The sequence below is a fragment of the Cydia fagiglandana genome, chromosome Z (genome assembly GCF_963556715.1).
Source record: "Cydia fagiglandana chromosome Z, ilCydFagi1.1, whole genome shotgun sequence".
In the NCBI taxonomy this organism is placed as follows: domain Eukaryota; kingdom Metazoa; phylum Arthropoda; class Insecta; order Lepidoptera; family Tortricidae; genus Cydia; species Cydia fagiglandana.
The window spans coordinates 22,735,088-22,759,781 of NC_085959.1; the positions used below are offsets into that span (position 1 = coordinate 22,735,088).

The 24,694-nt window shown below is 36.5% G+C and overlaps 1 protein-coding gene across 5 annotated transcripts in view; it reads left to right on the top strand.

Annotated features, from left to right (window-relative positions):
* The window catches only part of LOC134679001 (protein cycle), a 59,545-nt gene that overhangs the window by 19,243 nt on the left and 15,608 nt on the right, over positions 1 to 24,694 (top strand). For 2 of the 5 annotated variants that reach the window (XM_063537777.1, XM_063537779.1), the window contains exons 1-4: positions 1,125 to 1,280; positions 12,008 to 12,067; positions 22,449 to 22,604; positions 23,082 to 23,183. In XM_063537777.1, the coding sequence (XP_063393847.1) occupies positions 1,189 to 1,280; positions 12,008 to 12,067; positions 22,449 to 22,604; positions 23,082 to 23,183 (410 nt within the window). In that variant the 5' untranslated portion in view covers positions 1,125 to 1,188. Of the gene's footprint in view, positions 1 to 1,124; positions 1,281 to 12,007; positions 12,068 to 22,448; positions 22,605 to 23,081; positions 23,184 to 24,694 lie in introns of those variants that run through there. The other 3 variants (XM_063537781.1, XM_063537780.1, XM_063537778.1) reach the window with 2 other exon arrangements.

Here is a 24,694-nt window from a genome sequence, read left to right on the forward strand (position 1 = left end):
CGCTAAATGTGTTCAGAACGTCAGCGTCGACTAAAAATTTAAAATTTAAAAATATCCGCATGTGTCCTTACTATATTTCGACCTGGTTTACATTTCAAGGTGAAGCAAATAATTCCAGGCCAGATTCATACTATTGAAATTAGTTAAGTTAATTTTACACCCTTAGGTGTGCTTGTATTGTAAGTTTTATTGAACACCTTGCATAATAAAACCTATAAACGAAATCCAAAGTTCGCCCGTTTAAAATTAATACTCTACCTGCAAAGGGATAAGTACATTCTTTGCCTTAACAGTAATGTCAGTTCAGAAATATCTGAACACGCCTCTATTGTCAAGGCGTGATGGCGACATTAGCGACTGTAGGTACTTAGGGCATACTGAAAATTCCTGGACTGGCCACGTAGAAAAAATAAGTTGTCTCATTTATCAGAATCCAGAAACTCTCAGTATGGCACAAGCTCCAATATAGGTACTTACACGACAAAGCTAAAGTCGAGTATGTACATAACTTGTAAAAGAAAAAAACTTAAAAATTATATTAATATCTATGCGATACCTAGTTACGCATGCGATCCGCCAAGAATACGAGTTTTTTTAGGACTATCAGTCATTTTACTTTGTTCGAGGACTTGACTCTACCAGTTTCTAATCTAGAATAACATTGTTTTGAAATAACTTCATAATTGTCAGTATGCAGCCAGGGGTCGGAAACCGGTATTTGCTCCATACAAAAATACCGGTATTATTACGTTCTTTTTCGTTCTTTGGTTTATTATTTCATTTTTAATGGGACAATCTTATAACACAAAGTTGTTACCTAAATACATGAATCAGTCCTACGTAAAGAGCATAAAGTAATTCAAAATATTGGGCTAATTCGGGGTTTTAAAAAAATACCGGTTCCGAGCCCTGGTATGCACAGTAGTGAATGAAAACTGGAACCGAAAAATCTAATGACAATATTACTTAGGTACTTACGTAATTCTTATTGATAGGATCTGGTCCGTTCCAGTATGGAAAACTAAAATTCTATTAGTAATTAAATATATGAGATTAGGGGTTGGGCAGGGCGGCGAAGGCACTGTGGTGGAGGGCTAAAGTCGCGTAGGCCGTTGTGAGTAAAGACGCGCGTTAGTTGGGCGGACTGGCCGCGCCGTGCGGTCGTGTGCCGCGGGCGCCTCTCACGGCATGTCGCACGCGCAGCAATTTCCGCGGGTTCACGACTTCTACCTGCAGCTGCATGACCTGCACCACCCAAACTATCAGTATGAGCTACCTCTGTGAGTAGCACCTTAACTATCCCTTCTTCATCTACTCTCTCATGTTTTTTTTTATAATTCGTATACTGCACGGATCTACAATAAATAGTAAATAATTAATCCTATGTAATTAGACCATCTTAGAATATTTTTTTGGAATAATAGGTTTAGAATAATTTTTGGATGCTTGTATTTAATCTTCATCGTTTTTTATAATATAATATTTACCTACTCAAATTCCTAATGCAACTATCAATTTACTCATTAGTTTGGTAAAAACCACTAAGTACCTATTTTGATACTAGATATTTTGATACTAAGAAAATGTTTGCAACACCCTTCTGGGGTCCATGAGAAATTTTTATACTTTGTATTTTTTGTAACAACTGCTTACCATGGTGCAATAAACGATATTATGATTATGATATTATCCCACAACATACGCATGCAACAATAAAAGTTTTTATTTAATTTATTTAACTTTAATTTATTTTACAAACTTCTCGTCTTTGGATTAAATTATCGAAAAATACCCTTGAGAGAAGTGTGTGCAACGTTTGAGCTTACAGGTACATTTTCCTAACAAACTCACCAAAGCTTGTACATTATTAAATCCATATGAACCTAAGTTACCTGAAAATTAGTTAAATAATAATAGCACCGAGAATATTAAAAAAAACCGGCCAAGTGCGAGTCGGACTCGCGGTCCAAGGGTTCCGTACATTACCCAATTTTTAACAATGTATTTTTAGGTATATGTGAAACGCGAGTGAATTGCCTTTAAAAAGACCCGTGGGGGTCGGATCAAACTCTGAGTAATTAGTCCGACTCAAGCTTGACTGCATATTTCTAACAGGTTTTCCTGTCATCTATAGGTAAATAACTATATTGTATATTCTTTTTAAATTTTAGACACAGTAATTTCGGAGATATAGGAGGGAATGATCATTTTTGGCTATTTTCTTAAATAACTTCTAAACTATGTATTTATAAAATTACAAAAATATATATTTCATATTCTAAAAATGAGTTCTTTCATTTGAATCACGATATAGTTCAAAAACATTATTTTTTTAATTTTCTCATTTACTCCCCAAAAGTCGCCTCCATGTTTAATATTCATTTGTTTACGTAAGATGTCCGTCTTTGGGTCACGAAATTACATACATAATATGTGTACTAAATTTTAACTTAGTCCAGTACTTTTGGAGAAAATGGGCTGTGGGAGTGATCCTAAAGGGTTTTTTTTTCCTTAGAGGTACGGAATCCTAAAAACACGTTGTATTATTAATATTATTTATCAAAATTTCATAAATTACGCTACAGGAAAGTAAATTATTTATAAATTAATAATAAAGAAACTTAGCTCATACATTCAGGCCAATGATGATTTTGAATGATTAATATTTAATAACATTCATTTTGATTTATTTGTTTGTATTTTGTTCGATATGAAAAGTTTTGTATTTTACTCGGTGGCAATATTTGTTAAACCCCCTCGTGCCTTGAATCCCTCGAAACGCTCAAGATTCCATTTTTTTAACCACTCGCTACACTCGTGGTTCAATTTTGGAATCTTTCGCTTGCTCGGGTATCAATATTAGCACGAGAGGTTAAACTACAACGTAAAACATATAACTATTTTCGACACAAATCGAATTTACTATGAAATTAGTGATTCTTTACATAAATCTTTTTTTATATAATAGACTACAAATAATTAAAAGGTTGGAATACTTACTAGGAAAACATAGAAAATAAACTGTGATTAAAATTGTTTAGCTCAAGTATACTATAAGCAAAACAAAAATTTAGATTTGTTTAGTTTTTAATTTTAAATATTAGAAATTAAACAAAATTATTAAAAAAATTAAAATAAACAAAACTGATAGCTAATTGTTTTATTGCCGTAAAATGGGGCGACTAGGAATTACGAGGGCAGTTGGGTTATGAATGGGGTGAGGAGGGATGGTAGGGAGGGGTGAGATGGTATTTTTATACCAGAGTTATCACATTGCTACGTAAATACTTTATTATTTTGAAAAGTCAAGCTATTCTAATATTGTGTCAATTCTAGTAATTGTCCCATCTCACTCAATTCCTAATATCCCCCTAAGGCACTGGTCCCACCGCGAGCTAGTAAGCTATGAGCTATCGGCTATAAACACGAACAAAAGATAAGCACTCCCGTGTAAATAAAAGAGACACGGCGATATTTATAGCTCACCGCTGGGCGAGTAACTATAAATATCGCCGTGTCTCTTTTATTTACACGGGAGTGCTTATCTTTTGTTCGTATTTATAGCCGATAGCTCATAGCTTACTAGCTCGCGGTGGGACCAGTGCCTAACGCAGCGTAACGTAGTCGTAGACTACAGGGTGAGCTGGAATTTCCTGCTATTTTGTGTCTATCGTTCAATTTATGAGATGAAACGACTAAACATAAACGATTAATAAACTAAAGTTCATATTACTGGAATACTTTTCAAGTAGGTATATAAATCAACGTGACGAAATGAGGAATGAAATTGAGGTTTGAACTTCGGATTCGTCCCAACTCATCCCATTTAACGGTACCGTATTTTAAAAGAGCCAATTTAGCGATAACATTTATCGGTGCAAATATTATTTCTCCGACTTAGCCGTGAGCAATATCGAACGAAACAGTGGGTGACTGATCTTATAACTACCCACGTACAGAACAGTCAATTAATTAGGCTGAAATTTTTAATTGTTGGTCATTCAAGACTTGGTGTGGATGGCAAACGATAAAGTTGAAATATAAGTACATAAGGAAATGTCATATGTAATTCATACTGTAGGTAATCAATAATCAGTCTTTTTATGAATAAAATTTAGACGTAAGGTTTACTCGGGTAATTCCGAATGTCGAAAAATGTCGGATAATTCCGAAAAGAGACTTTTATTATGATGGAATTAAGGGTGATTTTCATCTGAATTTCGGAATTATCCGACATTCGGCATTACCCGAATACACCTTACTTCTACAAAATCATCAGATTATTTTAATTTGTTCGGTACTAATAAACGTATCTTACCTTCGCACACGTGTGATGGCTCCTCTACACGATGGCCCAGCGCCGGCTACTCCAAGGGACGCAGCCATGCGGTAGAATGAGATATTAATATCACTTGCTCCCTCTAACGCATAAACGCGTCCCTTGGAGTGGCCGGTGCTGGGCCATCGTGTAGAGGAGCCATGAGGTCTGCCGTCACTGCAACTGTCCACTCACTGTAGATAGCCGACACTTTCAAACGAGTCTGTTACCGGTCCGCGGAGGGCCGTAAGAGTAAGATGTTAATTAGTAGTAGTAGTAGTAGTAAAATACTTTTCTCAAACATGCAATGAAATATTGATGTTATGTTCCTTATAATAGGCTGCGAAGTATGACGTTTCAGGTGCGGCTAGGACAAAAGGTAGTTAATGGAATTTCATACAAATCTTGCAGGCCTAGGCCGGCAAAGTCCTCTTTTTTAATTTTCATTTCACAGATATTTGTGAGACAGCATCGTGGCATTCATCCATTAAAAAAAACTAGAGGCAGTATTTGCTTTATGGTTCGTAATGACACTCTGCCACTACGCCTATAAAAAAAAAACAAAAAACAATGTTTGCTATAATTTGCAGTTTTATTTGTATAAAATCAACATGAACTTAATAAATAATACATTATTAACCAAATTCTATTATTTTAAATTATAAATTTAACTACACAAATAATAGTACATTACTACAGAGGCCGGGACGAAAGGGGTTGCCGGCCGAAGACATATAGACGGCCGAGCGAAGCGAGGCCGGATAGGTCTGAGCGCGGGCAACCCCATTTCCCGCCGAGGTATGTATAGTGCTTTTCTCAAACATGCAATGAAATAAATAAAATAAAAAATCCACGAAAGCCAAGTTTTATTTATGTATAGAAAAAACTAAAAGTAAACTACACCCAAAATATAACCAACACGTACCTATATCATTATCACGCGTATGTTTTACACGAGTCGTGTATATTTACTACCCGTATACTTTCATGTATCTTTGATTTTTTCGCCTTGTATCCGTCTGACTGTCGTTTTCGTCACATAAGTTTACATAGTCTTTCATGTTGATATCATGTTTCACATACATCGTTGCTTTATGCATGGAGTACTTAAATAAGTATAATTTCCACAGTGTTGACGAATTTGTAGTTACATTCATTTAAAATATGCCACAAAACTGTTTCTAATAAACTGTAAGCCATTTTTCTTAGTTTCTCAAATAATAAAATTGCCATAAGCAACCATATACATACTTCGTCTTTGACTTGGCGGCAGAGGCAGCAAGTTATTTAAAATCAATTCTGCTTACGCTGCCAATTCCAACACCTACGATTACAATTAATATTAATTTCATTATTTCGTCGGAACTCATATTATAGCAAAAAAATCAACACACCATAAATCCAATAAAACAGAATGAACATTTTTCAACTTTACCTCCATAACAATTTAAAAAAAAATAACTACGCGTGTTTGAGTAGACCTTTTTACCGCCAACGTTTAGATGAAATATTTTAACATGTTTTTATTTGTGTAATTAAATTTATAATTTAAAATTATAGAATTTGGTTAATAATGTATTATATATTAAATTCATGTTGATTTTATACAAATAAAACTGCAAATTATAGCAAACATTGTTTTTTGTTTTTTTTTACAGGCGTAGTGGCAGAATGTCATTACGAACCATAAAGCGAATACTGCCTCTAGTTTTTTTTTAATGGATGAATGCCACGATGCTGTGTCACAAATATCTGTGAAATGAAAATTAAAAAAGAGGACTTTGCAGGCCTAGGCCTGCAAGATTTGTATGAAAGTCCATTATCTACCTTTTGTCCTAGCCGCACCTGAAACGTCATACTTCGCAGCCTATTATAAGGAACATAACATCAATATTTCATTGCATGTTTGAGAAAAAACATTTAAAATATTTCATCTAAACGTTAGCGGTAAAAAGGTCTACTCAAACACGCGTAGTTATTTTTTTAAAATTGTTATGGAGGTAAAGTTGAAAAATGTTCATTCTGTTTTATTGGATTTGTGGTGCGTTGTTGATTTTTTTACTTTAATATGAGTTCCGACGAACGAAATAATGAAATTAATATTAATTGTAATCGTAGGTGTTGGAATTGGCAGCGTAAGCAGAATTGATTTTAAATAACTTGCTGCCTCTGCCGCCAAGTCAAAGACGAAGTATGTATATGGTTGCTTATGGCAATTTTATTATTTGAGAAACTAAGAAAAATGACTTACAGTTTATTAGAAACAGTTTTGTGGCATATTTTAAATGAATGTAACTACAAATTCGTCAACACTGTATATTTTGGGTGTAGTTTACTTTTGGTTTTTTCTATAAATAAAACTTGGGTTTCGTGGATTTTTTATTTTACTTATTTCATTGCATGTTTGAGAAAAGCACTATACATACCTCGGCGGGAAATGGGGTTGCCCGCGCTCAGACCTATCCGGCCTCGCTTCGCTCGGCCGTCTATATGTCTTCGGCCGGCAACCCCTTTCGTCCCGGCCTCTGTAGTAATGTACTATTATTGTACAAAAAGAAACATAAAACATGAAAGAACACACATCATTAGTACAAAGGCGAACTTATTATTAGATAGATATTCTAGTCTCCAAAATTACCCAGTGTCAGTGTTTAGCACACTATCTTCAAATTTAGTTTCGCCGCATGTCCGTCTGTCTGTCTATATGTCCTTCTGTCCGTCCGCGGCTTTACTTGTGGGCGATAGCACTAGAAATCAGCAATTTGGCATACGATATACCTATAAATTAATAAAGCCGACAAAGTGGTAGAATAAGTCTTCCCTTCTTAGTCTATTCCCTTTTGCTGACTGTACACGATGCTTACTAATAGCCCCCGTTCAAGGCAGTCTACTGTTACGGATGTAACTAAGGAACCCTACATCTAAATTAGAATTTCTGATTAATTACTAAAAATATATTATGATATTTATGATGAATTATGAAAAGTGGTAATTGCAAACACATATGGAACATTTTTTATGCTTAACCTTTAGTGCAAAGTTTAACAAAAACTGGTCAAGTGCGAGTTCGAACTCGCGTTTCAAGGGTTCCGTACATCACACAATTTTCAACAATTTTATTTGTACATGAAACGTGACGTGAGTGAAACGTCTTGAAAAACCCGAATGGGTCAATCAAAAACCAGATGTAAAATGAAGTTTTCTGGCGTGATGGCTTATATCTCTGCAAATATGCAAAGTAGCTTAGATAGGAAGATTAAATGCCGAACAACAGTACAAGTGTCCAAATGCGAAGACTGAAGACCGAGCTCCGCGTAGGGCTGATATCTCGGAGCGTCCGACGGGTCGCACTTCCTACAACTTTCGCAAGTGTTTTAAAAGCGAAGGCCGAAGAGAGATAATACCTACAGGGTGGCCAAAAAAAAAGTGCATTCCCGCAGCCGGGGAGGTTTTCGGATTATACTGAGCTTTACAACTTTTACTATGGGACCAACCCCGAAATCGCGATAAAAAAATGTATCCTCCCATAGAAAACGGACCAGCCAAATTTTATGAAACAGCCAAATTTTTCCTCGCAATTTCGGGATTGCACGTTGGCAACGGGAATACACTTAGTTAATTTTTTGGCCACCCAGTATAGTGCTTTTTAAAACACATAACAATTGTAACTTAATCAATCAGTACTAAACTTGTACCAATGCGGCTGTGTGCCAGATACAGCCTATAGTCACACCGATAAAAGTCTGCAGCGGATTTGATAGCCCACGCAGTGTAAGTGTTATTAATACGTCATAATTTCATAGAAGTTTGACGTTTTATATGACACTTGCACTGCGTGGGCTATCAAAATCGCTGCAGACTTTTTACGGTCTAACTATAGTCGCCTTTTTTGTCGTCATTCCGACTCACGCTTGAAGTTAGCTTCAACGTGAGTCGCCATTGCACGCCTCTTCAGGACACTTCGGGCCTTCGGCCTTATGCGGATATCGGCCTAGGGCTTTCGCAATAGCTGTCTACATCACGTTTCACTTAAACCATTGCGGCTGTGTCCCTAAAAAACCTAAACCGCATTTTTGTTCTTAAATCCGACTCACACTTGACTGTAGATTCCTAATAGGTTTTCCTGTCATCTTTAGATAAAGGACTATTTTGTGTATTTTTTTCAGAATTTTAGACCCTGAAGTTTCGGAGATAGAGGGGGGGGGAATGGTCATTTTTTGTCTATTTTCTTGAATAACTTCTAAACATTTTATCGTAAATTTATAAAAAAAATATACTTGAGATTCTCACAATAAGCTCTTTCGTTTGATATGTAACAAGATGTGGTTTGCAAAACTTTGTTTTTAAATTTTATCTTTTACTCCCCAAAAGTAGCCCTTATCTTTAAAATTCATTTGTTGACGTTACATATTCGTCTTTGGGTCACAGACTTACATATACGTACCAAATTTCAACTTAATTGGTCCAGTAGTTTCGGAGCAAATTGGCTGTGACAGACGGACGGACAGACAGACGCACGAGTGATCCTATAAGGGTTCCGTTTTTTCCTTTTGAGGTACGGAACCCTAAAAAAACGGTATTAACAATATTTAATCTTTAAACAAGCAATTCTTGTAGGTATCATATATTTCTGGTATCACGGAAAAGGCTCTAACGATTTCGATGAAATTTGCTATATGGGGGTCAAGCTTAGTTATCTCTGGAAAAACGTGCTCTTTCGAGTTTTTATAATTATGTTTTCCGAGCAAAGTTATTGGTCTTTCAGATATTGAACATAGATACATAAAGCCTAACTGCTACAAAATACATACCTTTTTTAACAATTCCGCAGTAAGGTAATAAAATATATAGAGATCACATTGTGATTAATTGTGAATGACTAGAGCCTGAAGTAGGTTTATTTTAAAATATCATAATAAATTACTTATTTGTATTTAACGCAATATTAGCGTTACCTGTTGCATGTATTTGTTACCGAAAACAATCACGCGTATTTCAAATATTTGATAGTATTGGATTTTTTTACTTCTCGTCTCCCTTCACGACTCCCTTCCCTAACAAATTTATAAAGTATAGTCCCAATTTGTTGTCTTTAAAGTATCTACGTTGCTAGGAATTCAAATTTTCGAGTTATGTAAATTGTGTAGGTAGAGTCCATGGATTTTTTGCTGTCCCTAACTTGATGACGCAGGTATAAATATACACCAACATACTTACTAAAATAAAACTTTCGTCCAACCCCTAAATTACATGTTTATGAAATTTCTTAATTAATTATTATGCACAGTCAGCCAAGAAAGTGGTCTACCACTTTTCGACTCTATCAATCAGGTGATAGAGTCGAAAAATTATAGACCACTTTCTTGGCTGACTGTACGTAGATTCATTTCATTATTGTATTTTTACTAGTAGGTAGTAGTACCTAGTATTATTGATTTAGCAGGTTGTCAAGTGGAAGTTGCTCAAGATTACAGTTGTGCAATTTGCGGGCAGTTTCCAATAAGCTGGAAAAGTTCTCGGAAATTCCAGGAAAAATGTCACAAGAATATAAGAAGTCTCAGAAATTTATGAAACTTTCCTATGGCACATCAGTACTCAAGATTAGTCAAGATCCATTCATGTAGTCCAAAAAGAGCTGATGTTTTTCATACTAAGCGACTTTTCCTATACAGAGTTAAGCACATTCAGCGTCGGTGACGTCTGTGGTCAACGGCTTCTAGACTTCATTCGTCATTGATTCCCCATACATACCTCCCATTTTACACCAATTTACATAAAAATCTTGGTGGCTCCACATCTTAAATCCATCCTTGGGTCCTATGGCTCCTCTACACGATGGGCCAACGCCGGCCACTCCAAGGGACGCAGCCATGCGGTAGAATGAGATAGCAATATCACTTGCTCCCTCTAACGCATAAATGCGTCCCTTGGAGTGGCCGGCGTTGGCCCATCGTGTAGAGGAGCCACTAACTTAAGGACCAAGACCAATCCTGCTAAAGGTAACCTTTGGTTCACGAAACGCCGAATAATACGGCGCATATCATGAGCTACCTATTACGACTATTATGGGAAAGAGGTATTTACTTCAATGAAATGATTCGCTTTTCCAAAGTCGCTATGTCGTATGACAATATATGTACGTATAGGGATCTGACTATCGAGTGTAACTGACATTATTAGGATTAGGACTAATGAAGTAGTAGAAATCGGTGTTATATTTTTATGTAGTCGATAAATTTGTCGATGTCGTCGCAACTAACATTTCTACCTAATTATATTATCGTTATCATGGTGACAAATTTCGTCTATAAAAAGTGGGTATATAATTTTATTAGATACATATTCGGGTCCGGTAATTCCTTGTTTACCGAACGTATAGCGAACGAAATGGATATAGGGATCGGACGTTCAGGTAATTAGACATACGGGGATTGGTCGTTCAAGGAATTGGACGCACGGGGACTGGGCATTTGGAAAATTGGACATTCGAGGCCAGAACCATTTTGTTTTCGAAAGTAGGTAGGTACAAATTTTATTTTTCAAAGGAATATTCTCGTAATCTTCGAATGTGCAGATCAAGTTTTTTTAATTTTTTGATGTAATAATAGTGGTGGTATATTTAATGAAATAGGTTATGTTAGAAGAATATCAATTGTATTATAGAGTCTGTTCGGAAAGAGGAGAGTCTAGGAATGTATTGGGCCCCATATAAATATTCCACGACTCTTCTCTTTCCGCACAGACTAGTCAGTTGTATTAAAAATGCGATCTCAGAATTACAGATATTGGGTGCGTGAAAATGTACCCTCCTTGTAGACGAAATGTATCTCTATTAGTAACAATAAAATTATTATGTAAAAAATGTTATATGCTTACGACGACGACGTAGACTTTATCGACTTTGTATAAAATGTAACACTGATTTCTACTTCCTTAGTCCTGTTCCTTATGTAATTGCACTCGGTTTTCCGTTTCTGCGGTAATTACCTATGCTACGAGTAAGCTTAAACAGACGTGTCTCACTCCGCGATTTCGTCGCTTAAAGCGACGAAATCGCGAAATTTATTATAACGGATGTCCGTTCAACCCCAATTTTGGGGTTTGCCATAAGCCGCGCGTGGCGCTGTCGCCACCTAGCGGCCATATCTGTCCTGATCGTAACAGACGCGTTTTGTTAGAGAGTGAGTCTTCTGTACCTAGTAATATTATTTATTCTGTGGCTTAGAATAAATTTAAAAGTGCAACAATTACTGTCTTTGAGACTTGAACTCACGGCCTCTGGATCGATACTCCAGCGCACTTTATTTATTTATTCTAAGCTTAATAGCATCGTTCGCAAATGTATCTGCTTGTTAAAAATTAAAATTACCTATGTTATAAAATATTTGACATAAGAAACCGAATTTGTCGACCGCGTACGTAAGCATTCGTGATTAGGCAACCTTAGCGATATTGTAATAATATGTATTCCGCCCTACAAACTACAAGTGACGTAGTGGTGTCAGCTGCATTCAATTGTAACGCGCGCGCAGTGCCACTGGCGTGTGGTCGCCAATAGTGTAGTATCGGCAACTACGTATGCTTCCCGCTTTTCCCACGATGCATTTAACTGCAGTACGCCTTATTATTAAAAAGTGCCTGTTTCGATTGTGTTATGAATTATCCTGTTCCTTCGCCTGTCCTCTCCAGGCCAGATATAGCCGGCTGGTATTTAGGATACAACGATTTTGCGGCACCATCATTTCAATAGTAAGTTTTTTAAGTACCATATATGTTATACGCTATTCATTATGCGTATAAATATAACTTCATAAACGTGAATAGCGTAGCTGTTTTCATGTTTAGTACTATCTCTTATATGCGATATAAAGTGGTGATCATTAAATAATTAAATATAATGTGTGGTGTATGTTTTCAATAGTGACACGTAACGTCCGTATTGGCCTCATTTTGTAGAGCATGTGAAGGAGAGGAAATCCGAATTGCGTCAAGCAAAGTGTATAATGTATAATGGATTTGTATAATCTACTAAGTAGGCCAATCAAATTAGATTTTTTCGAAGAATTAATTTCCACTTTCCAGCAAGCTGGTATCATTTTAAATCCTCAGTTGTTCCTGAATGCGTGTAATCCAAGTTTGCTCTATCCCAGGAAGTGTGCATACATTTTTGCTCGTTTTCAGTTTTTTGCTCGTAGATCGAAAACGGTACTTCCGACGGAAAATTTGTCCTAATCATAATAAAAAAAATATATCTGAGGATTGGAAAGGTACTTGATATGAATTCATAGTTAAAATTGTAAAAGAATGGCTGCCACATTCCATTTCTTTTTTTTGTAAAATCATGTTAAAGATCCGAAAACGTTTTTTTACCAGAGTCTGATCCACCAAACTAAACTAACTAAAAACTAAAGCTACCACAGGTAAAAGCTGGGAAATTTTATTCCCAGTATACCAAAATGTACTTAGACTTCAATACTAATAAAAACAGTACAAATAGTAAATAAAAACAATACAAATAGTATAGTATAAATACAGAGTGACTTAATAAATAATTATAAGTCGATTAGTGTTTGAGTAAATTGCCTTAAAAGTGATCAAAAATATTAAATCTCTTTTACCGGTGCAAAAACTAAAATAGTAAGGAGAAATTAACGTTTGGATGTAATTTATCTTATTAATTGTAAATTTCTACTATAACATTTTTGATACTACTCGTACGACTATTTTGATCACTTTTAAGGCAGTTTACTAAAACTTAAACACTAATCGACTTATCATTATTGATTAAAGCACTCTATATTTATACTGTTTTTATTAGTATTGAACGCTAACAATATTTTAGTGGTAACTATTGGGGAAAATAATCACATCTTTTACCAGTGTTAACTACTGGGAAAAAACATTCCAGTAGTTACCACCTAACCACCTAACCAGGTTGGTTTTAGGTAACAACTGGGATGTTTTTTAAATTCTTGAACGTCAATTACAAATATTCTACTTTTAGCCAAAACAGAGATTCACTACCAAGATGCAATACAGGAATATGCAAACTAATTCCTAATAATGCACTAAAAGCAATCTGTTGTGTAGAGATTATCTGTCTACTGTTTAGTACAAAATATACATGAAGTTATAAACCAGTAGGTATATATTAAGTGAAACAGATAAAAATTGTTAGGGCCATGCCTTTGTCAATTGGCGGTGCCTCTGTTCTCTCGGACTAACAGGATAACTTTATAATTATTAGTTAGAAAGATTAATTAACACTTTCCTGAAAATCTCCGAGTCCGTTTTTTTGTTTAGCACAAGGAAATATATTTTTAATTGGTTGCGATCCGTTTTGCAAAACAATACTCGCGACAAAGTGTCATCACAAAGTATTAACGACCAAGATGGTGTAATCACGACGCTATCTATGATATTTGATGGCGAGACAGTCATACTCGTAGCTACTTCATACATTTTATATCATAACATTCATACAAATATATGTAGGTATTTATTAGATGACCCACCCTCTATCAATACATGCAAGAATTAGAAAGTTTATTAAACATCTACATAATTCAAGCCTGACCAGGAATATATGATCACGCGCCATGTTGCGGAATTTCACTGAAAATATTTTTTTCATCCTAAGTATACTGAACCGTCACCCTATACATAATAATAACAGCGCCCTCTTGACAATGATATATTTACATAGTAAATGGCAAAACATGCAGAAAAATTGTATTGCTGGTCGGTATTTAGATATTTAGTTTTTACTCGAGAATGAGTAGCCAAATTTCGCCATCTTAGCTAATAAGAACTATCACCGCGCATTTTGCAAATATTCGCTTTTTTGTTTGCACACAAAGTCTGGGTTCGAACCCCAGTAAGACATAACTTTTTGTATTTTCTTTACTTTAACTTCGTATTTATTTATTTTGAATAAATTCAAAATTTCGTATTGTTGATTGATCAAACCGCTGTGTGGCGCGGTCATCGTGCACGGTCTCAATAAGCTATGCTCGCGAGGTCACAGAGCCACTAGTATATAATATTTGACAATTACACTCAACTAAAGCTTTCGATAGAATAAGTAGATATTTTTAAATTTGTAAGTAGTTACGAGTATACTTAATGGTAATTGTGTCCATGATATTTCGTGGAACGGGAACGTTCTTTTAATATGGTAATTAGGATGGTAGCACCTGTTGACCGTTCCTTTCCTACAGACAGTACGAGTACAATAGTAAATTAGGTACATCTAATCTAACAAGCCCACTAATATTCACCAAGAAGTACAAAAAATAGTTTGTTGGGGCTGTTAGACTAGTATTAAATATATAGTGTAGAGTCTGGCTAGCCAAAAATTGTTGACAGATATTTCGTTGTTGTATCACCGATTGTCTATGATTTAAAAAAAAGTTAAAAGTCAGTTGTCAATTTATGTCATTCCTTTAAATTTTTTGCGGTTTATAAGGGGTTTCTTTTAAATAATACTTATTAATAATTTCTATACTGAGTGAGGTTCGCAAACCATTATTTAAGCTCGTACTCGTAAATAATTACGACAATATGCGAAGTCGACGTGTAGCGTTGTATAACGAAAAACTGCAATGTTTACAACTCCTAACCAAATGTAAACAAATTAGGAGGTTGGTGCTCTATAAACATTTTGATACTTTAAGTACTAGTTCTAACATTTGCCTATTACTTTGATTAAGTACGTGATTTCATTAATGCTTGAATCTCATAAACAGGACAAGTGCATACAGAAACGGATAAACTAAACGTTCTGAAAAATATCTATAATATCTAAATATGGAACGTAAACACATGTGTTTGTGGTTGACTGTAGTTTAAATAGTGGTAGAAATTATGTGAGCTGACTTTGAGTACACGTAAACGCTTATTTAACTTATTTCCATAGTACCTTACTTGTGCATAGAAAATCAAAAATATTGTCTAGTATCAAAACTATAATTCCTACTACACAAAGTGTGACCTGCCCAAGATTTTTTGAATTTCCCGCCAAACATTTGAGTAAAATTTCAGTAGCCAGACTCTATAAAAGTTATTTTTTGCGAATGAGAAAGGTAACAACATTTTGTGAGTTTCTGTTTAGATATTCTTAACCATATTCAAAATACGTCATAGAAAACTTTAAAGAATATATTGTAATTTGTGAGTTTCTGTTTAGATATTCTTAACCATATTCAAAATACGTCATAGAAAACTTTCAAGAATATATTGTAATGTGTGTATGTAGTTTAAAGGTGTATATATGGGTCCTGTTGTGCTATGCTTTGTTGAGTTATTTAGTTCGATCATTCGGTACGGTGTTAACAAAGCACTGCCAATATAATTTGCGGCTACATAAATAAATAACGGTCCATGTTTATACAGTACTTAGTAAATATATAGGTGTCTTTAAAAACAGGTTATAATGTTAGTATAGTTGTAAATATTCGTACTTTGAACCAGTATACAGGATGGCCAAAAAATAAACGCAACCCCGTTGCCAGGAAGATTTTGGGATTATACTGAGCAACTTTTACTATGGGGCCAACCCCGAAATAGCGAATAGAAATAGAAAATGGACCAGCCAAAATGTATGAAACAGTCAAAATTTTTAAATAAAATTTGCTGAGTATAATCTCAAAACATCTCTGGCAACGGGAATGCACTTATTTTTTGGCCACTCTGTATAGTATATTCAACAAATGTGAGTGACCTTATAATAAATGTAGTTTTCGTATGGTTTTCGTTTAGCCACAAAGTACTTGCACGCTTGTAAGGCTTCTTTCCAATTCAAACTTTAAAGTGAATTGCAAATGTATACGCAGGCTTCGTAAATTGGTAAATTAATTAGTGTTAGTATTAGTTGTGGCAGCCAACTAATGACGTAGGTATCGATTCGCGCTGCTGACGGTACTTACCGCCGTCATAGAAAAGCCGTCAGAAGCCGTACTACTGCGGCGTGGTGCCAGACCTTGCAAATATACGTAATGCCATTGATACCTTCACCCACAATGTTGAACGTTGTGCTAAAGTAAAGTTTAAGATCCCACATCCAACTGGTAGAGCTCTAATCGTATAGAAACATAGCCTACCTACGGATATAGCGTGAGGATATAAGAACAAGAAAATTCAAAGTACCTATAGAAAATATGCTGCAATACCTGCTTACCCAACGGTTTTTTTATCTTTCAGATAGTACAAAATGTTAAGGGGGTAAAAAGTAGCCGAAAACACCTCGCGTGATTTGTGCACAACCCCTACTTAGTGCAATCATTAAAGATGTTTTTAACAATCTCAGAAAATATTACCTAAGTTACAATAACAACTGCGTAAAGGAAAATATCGCGAGGAAGTTGAATAAATCTCAGTAAGACCTACCGACTTTCCTCGTGGGGGGTTACAAATACCGTAGGAAGTCAATTTTGTATAAACGAATATTTCGACTACATGACACCGGTCTTGGGAGAGTCAATAAAAAACGTTAAATATGTTAGAGTTTATTTGATTGCTACCTACATCATAAAAGGCATTAATAAAATCGAATGTTACAAACGTGGAAAGTTTTCTGGAGTTTTCACACGAGTATTTTAATGCCTAATTATTTAAATATTATATTGTTAAGTTGTAACATGAGCAGGATCGATCAAGGGGTATGGAGCTAGAAGGCCCAAAAGCTACATGTGAGGGGTCTTGCTGGTAAATTCCTTTGCAAGAAAGTATGCTTAGTCATAGCGTAGGTAGAGTTAGACCAAGAAAAGTCTGCGGAGATTTTGATAGCCCACGCGAGGCGCAGGCAGTGCAAGTTTTATTATAAACGTCAAACTTATATGAAATCATGACGTATAAAATAACACTTGCACTGCGTGGACTATCAAAAATATCAAAATCACTGCAGACTTTTCTCGGTCTAACTTTTCATGGTAGGGTAGGTGGGCTGTTAGCTAGTCAGTGGTGGTGGGTACGAAGAAAACTGCAGGTCATAAACTAGGCATATACTCGTAAAATATTAAGTAATTGGTTATTGAGTGGAAAATTGAGTCCTGAGGGTGGACCAAGTTAATTCGCTCTTGAATTTCTTCATATACCTATTTAAAATTGATATGATCATGACAAAAAATTATACCGGTTTTATACAATATCATTTTATTACCTAATTAGCAGCTTAACTAATATGCATTTTGCATAATTAGTAAAAAATTGGGACAAACGGCCGTCATCTCAATTTTTTGACTTTTGCTCTAATCATGACAATTGTTATCCGAGGATCCGAAGGTCCGTAATATGAATTCGTACCTAGTCAAAATTGTAATAAATGACCGCCATCTTAAATTTATTTCTTTTTACTATGATCATGTTGAAAATATATATTTCAGGATACGAAAGGATCCTCAATAATTGTAATAATTGGCCAAATAACCTGTATTCTCGAATTGCTCGAAGTCTTAACTTGAACTTTTAACTTGTCGTTTTTTACGCTGTTTTTTGCCGCTGTCTGTAACTTTATGGCAAGCATTTTTTACCTTACTCTTTGGTATGGACTCTTTAAAATTTAGAATTTTCTTGCAAGTTACAAGTTTTAAACTATAATAGAACATTGAACGTAAATAACTGTCCTTAGAGGTTCCATATTGTAGTGGGCGTCGTCTTGTATTCTCCGCCCATCGTGAGCCACTCCCCGCGCAAAAACGCCGCCTAGCAGACCAAACTGTTACGTAGGTCACCTATCAACTAAAATAATGTTTGTATAGGTACATGCCCAACTATACATACAATAAGCTACACGATTGTTCTGTGGGTACATACTCGTATTTAACCTTAACTATCTGCGACTGTGTATAAATATTAGTATCGGTAATCTACGAGGGTCACTTTATGAATGAATTCATTCATAATGTGTCCATGCAATTTTGCAGCTCGCTGTAAAATCGGGTTTATAAAAACATCTTTACAAGCCAACGCTCCAGAAATATATCTATTTACACGCCTCGATCCAGGATCAAAAGCTTCTTAGATAGGGTCTGTGCGGAAAGAGTCGTGAAATTTATACGACTCTTCTCTTTCCGCACAGCCTCTACCAACCTGGGTTAGGGCACTGGAAAAGCCAGAAACTAAAAAAAATATTCTTCAAACGTTTAGTATAAACAAAAAGTTGAATTTTTTGTATTCTCTTTTTTACGCTAATCATTACTATTAGGAGTATTAGGCTTAATAAGTATTATGACAATGTATGGAGATATTACGGTTTGACAGTGTGTTGAGGCTTGTAAGTCTGGGCTTGGCACCGACTTCAAACATATCATATCATATTTTATCCTTTATTAAGTCGGTTTTCATTTTTCAGAGCTTGTTTAGCTCTGTAAAATCAAGCTTTTTCCCTATGTCGTCGTCGACGAAGCTTCAACGTTTTGAGCGTAATACCTAACTATAAAGTGAAATGGCCTACCTAACCTAAACCTCTTTTGTTAGCGGTATCACCTAATAGGTTCTACCTTTCAAAGTTACTCAATTTCTTTAGGAAATTATGAATATTACGATGAAATAGGTTCAGGGGAGTCCCGCCAGTTGATAATATGTGGCGTCAAAACTACTATATAAATTGATATTCAGAATTAGTAAGAGTACCATCACCCACACTGTTAACTGTACATTGGTGGACCTTATGCCTTTTGTATTAAGGTCCACCGATTTACAGTTAGGAGTGTCGCTGTTTGTACGAGTAATATGCGGGCGTGTGTATATATTTATGGATGTACGTATATTATAAATTATAATGGGGTCACCTTTTTTTACTCTTCTTTACTTTAATTTTCATGATTCTATTCTGCTCCTTCTCTTGACTATTTTCACTAAGTACCTACATACAATTTAAGCTCATTTTCCAAAAAAACTGCAATCAGATTGTTTCTTAGTCACACTATATTTAAAATAATCTTATATCTAATAAAATAGTAAATCCTGCCAAGAGCATGTCGGGTCATCTTCAGTGAAGGTTTCCGTTTCCGTAGTCGCCCGTCGGTCACCAAAGAGGATAGGGGGATAAGGGGATTTTAGTAGATAGGTACTATGAACATAACAAGCAATCTTCGCAGCACTTGCGTCCTTTTATAAGAAGGGATGACTTACAGACAGAGCCACAAGGTGTATGTATACACTGAGTGTACCTTGTATAGTCTTGTAGTCTAATCTTACCTTACCATTCTTCTCTCGTGTCGAGGTTCCATTAAACAGTGGATGCCCAGAAAGCAGGGCTGGCACCCCAGCCCGGACCGTCGCATCTCTCAGGTCAGATTCAGAGCAGGAGTGCGGGCACGCGGGACAATCCAGCCATGGTTTGCGGGCCTTAGTCTACTTACCATGCGTTCCTGCTACACAACTGGGCCAGGCGGAGCTCACTATGCGATTTCGTCCCTTTGCTACAGGTAGCTGCAAGTACATCCGTCCCACGCCAATTTTGGTGGCTAGCCATAGGGCGATTGTGCACTACAATGAATTTTACTGTCCGGCAGTCGGAGTTTTCATAGTCCGATATGGCATGAAAAAAACGGATGATTGGCTTGTGCACTTGTCCGTCTTTTTACTAAAAGAGAGGTAACCCCTATTATTTATTCTGTGACTGGGCGCAACTTTCGTAGTTTGACCGACACCTATCTCAGAGGCGATAGAGACGTGATGACACTGTTAAACTGCAATTTAATTATCATTGATGATTCTACAAGATATTATGCGGCGCCTAATTCATGTTCTTGATTCTATTTTAGTACCATATATGTCGGTCTATAATTAAAAATAAACAGCTTATTGTACAGTATTATATTGTATTGGTATGCAGCTATGCACACAAACATTGTGTTGGTCTACAGTCATTTACTCGTACTAACGTAATAAAAAAAAATGCATCCAATGCTCTGATTACTCTATTTTTTTTATCGTGAAAGTGGCAGCACTGGCAGCGCTGCCTTTTGCTTAATGTACCTAACTTCTAACATTAGACCCTAAATTACGTTACTACCATTAGATGTGACGTACTGATTATGCCTTTGTAACCTACCTCTGTTCTGCGATAGAAATTGACATTTAAGCATTGATAACAGATGCACGTAATAGTTTCCGCTACGCTGCTGCAACAATAACGGCTAATGTAGAACTCGCTTTGATTCCACAAGCAAGACCTTGTTTGTGATGTGCACTCGCTGCATTAATAGTTTGTAACGATGTGCAGGGCGACGCAGGAGTCACGTGCAGCGGGAAGGGCTGCGGGGGGTGGGTGCAAGGTCGCGCTGCTTCCGTGTGCGCACGATATGGTAAAGCGCGAACGTATATAACCTATGGAAATTATGCATCTCGGATGTACATACTTACATAGTGAGTTGAGACAGTTACACAAAAATTTAGCCAAATATTTAGTTTTATTGCTAAGGTTTTACTACAAGAAAACGATGCTCTCCTTGCAATGATTTTATACCTATTTACCTATGTACATTTTACCTGGGACATACACACACACACACTAACCTACGTAAAAAAATGCTAGAAACCTACTTTCTTTTAGGATTGCTTTAACCTCACATATGTACTGTATATACGAGTATATTTTACACACCATATACATACCGATCATAATAATAATATGTATTGTCATTGACACATTACATATATACAATTTGTAATTTTCTCTTATTTATGAGCATGTTGGAGAAAAATACTATTCAAAGGCAGTTAGGTACCTACATATATTATATACCTAGGCACTGTAGTCAGCGCATGGCTACGTTTACCTCAGCGAAGCGTTGCGCAATAATAGTAACCCTGCACTTGAACTACAACTGCATTACATACATACGAGTAGGTACCTATAACATCGCTCACCTCGATCCTCGATTACACTGTAGACGTGTAGAATAAGTACAACTATACATTTCGAGTGGCAGTGTTGTATTGGCAGTGATCATATTAAGAGCCAACAGGAGTAGTCATTTCTCCATACAAACGTACTCGACTGTTTCCTCCGTGGGTTTTGATGCTAGAGCAATGATTTTTTCAACACAGATTAATATTTTCAATATATCTGTGTCGGACCGTTTTGCTTTTTTTGATAATATTGTTTTTTAAGGCGCTAGAGCCCATCAAAAATGGCCAGAATGGCCTCATTGACTATGCCGCAATTTGGTTTCCAAATTTGGTTACGATTGGTTAAGTTTTGGAGAACGAAACGAAGGCTACTACTTATCAAAAAAAGCAAACCCTCGAGGGCTGAATAAACTACAAACTCATAGGTGCATATTTAGTACTAAGGAATGGTTATTGAATTTGTTCATATACTTTACGGTACATATAGTTCGTTTTTTTAGCGTTAGAAAGAACTTGCAAGAAGGTAAGCGATCTTAACATGTCTTTTAATTGAAAAACGCTTTTAAAAAACTATAAGGTGGCATTCGGATGGCAAGTGCAGTTGCATTGTTGCGGCATTACACAAACTGCAATCCACTATCTACGGCAACCATGTTTCACGCAGCTTCCTCGGTACATAGGCAATGCCAAGGTTGTGTGCGTGCCAGTCCTATTAATCTGCAACTGACGCCATTACACAACGCGAGGTACAATTAGGCGCTTAGAACACTGGATCCGATTCGCACGTCGCTACGATATTACGATATGCGAGCGGGATGTTGCTATAATAGCCATAATAGGCATTACATGTTTATATCGTCAAGTTTATAACAGGACATTTTACAATTAAGCCTAAATACTTGTAAAAATCGACATAATGTATAGTACATAAGTAGATAACACACGCCAACTATTTCAACAAATAAAAAAAGTAGAAGAAAAAAAATAGTTTCTAGGACGTTAATACTATATTGCGATATGTCTGTTATGGAGTATGCAATTAAAATAATTAATTATTTGACGATGCGTGTTGCGGATGACATATGTGAAAGTATACATTTTATTTTGACGAAACCTGAGGTGGATGAGCTATCTGTATAGTGACGAAGCCTGCGCTGTGGATCTGAAGGTACTGCTATTATTATGTTTTTTTTTGTGGGTCAATAAAAGTTCATCAATTAAATTAAAATAAATATGATTTTCCAGTGACCAAATTTTTGTTTTGTGTGTACAGTGCGCCTAACGCGAGCTCGGCACCGCCGTATGAGCTGACGGCGAGCGCGGGCAGCTGCGCCGACGCGGGCGGCGCGCTGCTCCCGGCGCAGCCGCACCAGCCACCCTCCTCGCAGCCGCGCCATGACCCGCGCAAGAGACCTAAGGACAAGCACTTGTAAGTTGTGTCAATAAAATTGAACTATATATTTCTTATAAAAATATTCAATACATGCTTGGAGTATTTTTTTGTTATCAATATTATCCGTTACTCTATTGACAGTATTTTAGAAGCATTAATACGCCTGTGCCGCTTATATTACAAACACTACTCATTAGATTTCAAAAAATGCTAGGAACTGCTTCCTAGTTTCGTTTTGACTTATGCTTTGACATTGTTAAATTGTTAAGAATTGGTCTAAAGCCAATAGCCCACATCATAACCGGTGACAGGCGATAAAAATGTAACCATGCCACCACAGCTTAAACTTTGTAGCAATTTTTGCACAGCTGCATCGTAATTTTTCCAAACAAATTATAGAAAAATCGTGAGGAGAGGTATTCTTCTTTCTATTACTCTAATTATCTAATTAATCTAGCCGATCCGATCTAACCAGTCGGTAAAGTACCGAGTTAACGATAAACGACGTTACAGTGGCGCTGACCGATTCGAAATGTCCAGCTGCGAGCCGAACCTGCACGCCCCAGCCATACCCTCCTCGCCGAGCTCCAATCGTAAACGCAAGGGATCATCTTAGTAAGTAACTTTTATCATCTGTGGGCCGCGGCCGACTAACTAATATTCAAAAACCAAGAGCGTCGCCTGTCGATGGACGAGGACGGGCAAGTTGATATCGCAGAAGGCCTATCGGAGGGGTGGAGAGGGTACTTATTAGGTATTTGGCCCCTGGCGACGGCCATATTAAAAAAACGATTGTACCAAACATTCAAACAGTATATTATAGAAACTTTGAACGATGAAGTCCCTTTCTACTCTATTTTTCATATCGGCGGAACATCGCAGGTTTCTTCCAATGCCACAATGAGTTTTCTAACAAAGTTCGTCCAATATTTCACAAAGTCACATTCAGCCACAGCATCGTAAGAAACAACAAAAGTTTACAAGGCAACAAAGTACAAGTATAATAAAATGTTATGAAAAACTCTGTAACATTCGGACACCTTAAAAATGTTTAACTGTACCTTCAGCAATTTGTGTGCGCTTTATTTAGGTACCTACTACAGAAAGGTCTTGAAAGTAGTAGGTACGGTCAGCATCAATAGTAGCAATATGATGAAACAACGCTCCAAAAGTATCTGCCACCCTGGAAAACTTGTCCAAATAAAGATATACCTATGTATTTACCTCTACAGTTCGCGTTCTAAAGTATAATCGTACTACATATAGAGACAAGACTTACTCTTTTTCATAAGTTGGTAAAGAATAAGATACTTTTAACGCGTAGTCTGATACGCTACTTTTGATGCTGAATGTACAAGTACCTACGCACCTACGTGAACATTAGGCCTTCGCATGGAATACCCCGCCATCGCAAGTAAGTGAATAGGTACAATGAAAGCAATTAGAGCTGAGCGTAGGCAGCGGCTGGGACCCGCTGGTCGGCCGTCGCTGACGGGCGCGTTGCCGGGCGACGCCGGCGCGGCGGCCCAGGCCCTCTTCGCCCACCTGTGCACCCGGCCCCACTGACACTTATCAAAATGCCACCTCTCAAACTTTTTAAAGGGGTTATGTCGTTATTGTTACTGGTTTAAATGCCGCGTACAACTCGAACAACAAAATGGACATTTATACTTATACGGATTCAGTTAAATTAACTCATTGAATCGGCTTTTGTAAATGTTATGCGACTGTTTTTTGTTTCTATGATTTTACTTCGCGAATACATTTTTTTAAGTAATTGGTAATAATAATTCAGTACTGTACGTCTTATGGCTAAACTATATGGACAAAAATCACTTAAGAATAGATATTGGCTTGGCTACCGTGTTTATTTCTTTGGTTAGGTATGAACTTTAACACGATGTCGGTAAATAATAACGGCAATGTCCATGGAAACCCAAATAGGTAAATAAATGGTATTTTAAGTCTGTAAAGTATTACCTATATATTAGTTTTAAAATAAAATAGTGTTGATGAGAAACATGTAGGTACCTAAGTTATATTTTAATTATTAAAGATTGAAGTACTTCTCGTCGATATCGCGTAGCCTCGGCCCACTAGGCAGCGTCTCGCTTATAATTGTAAAA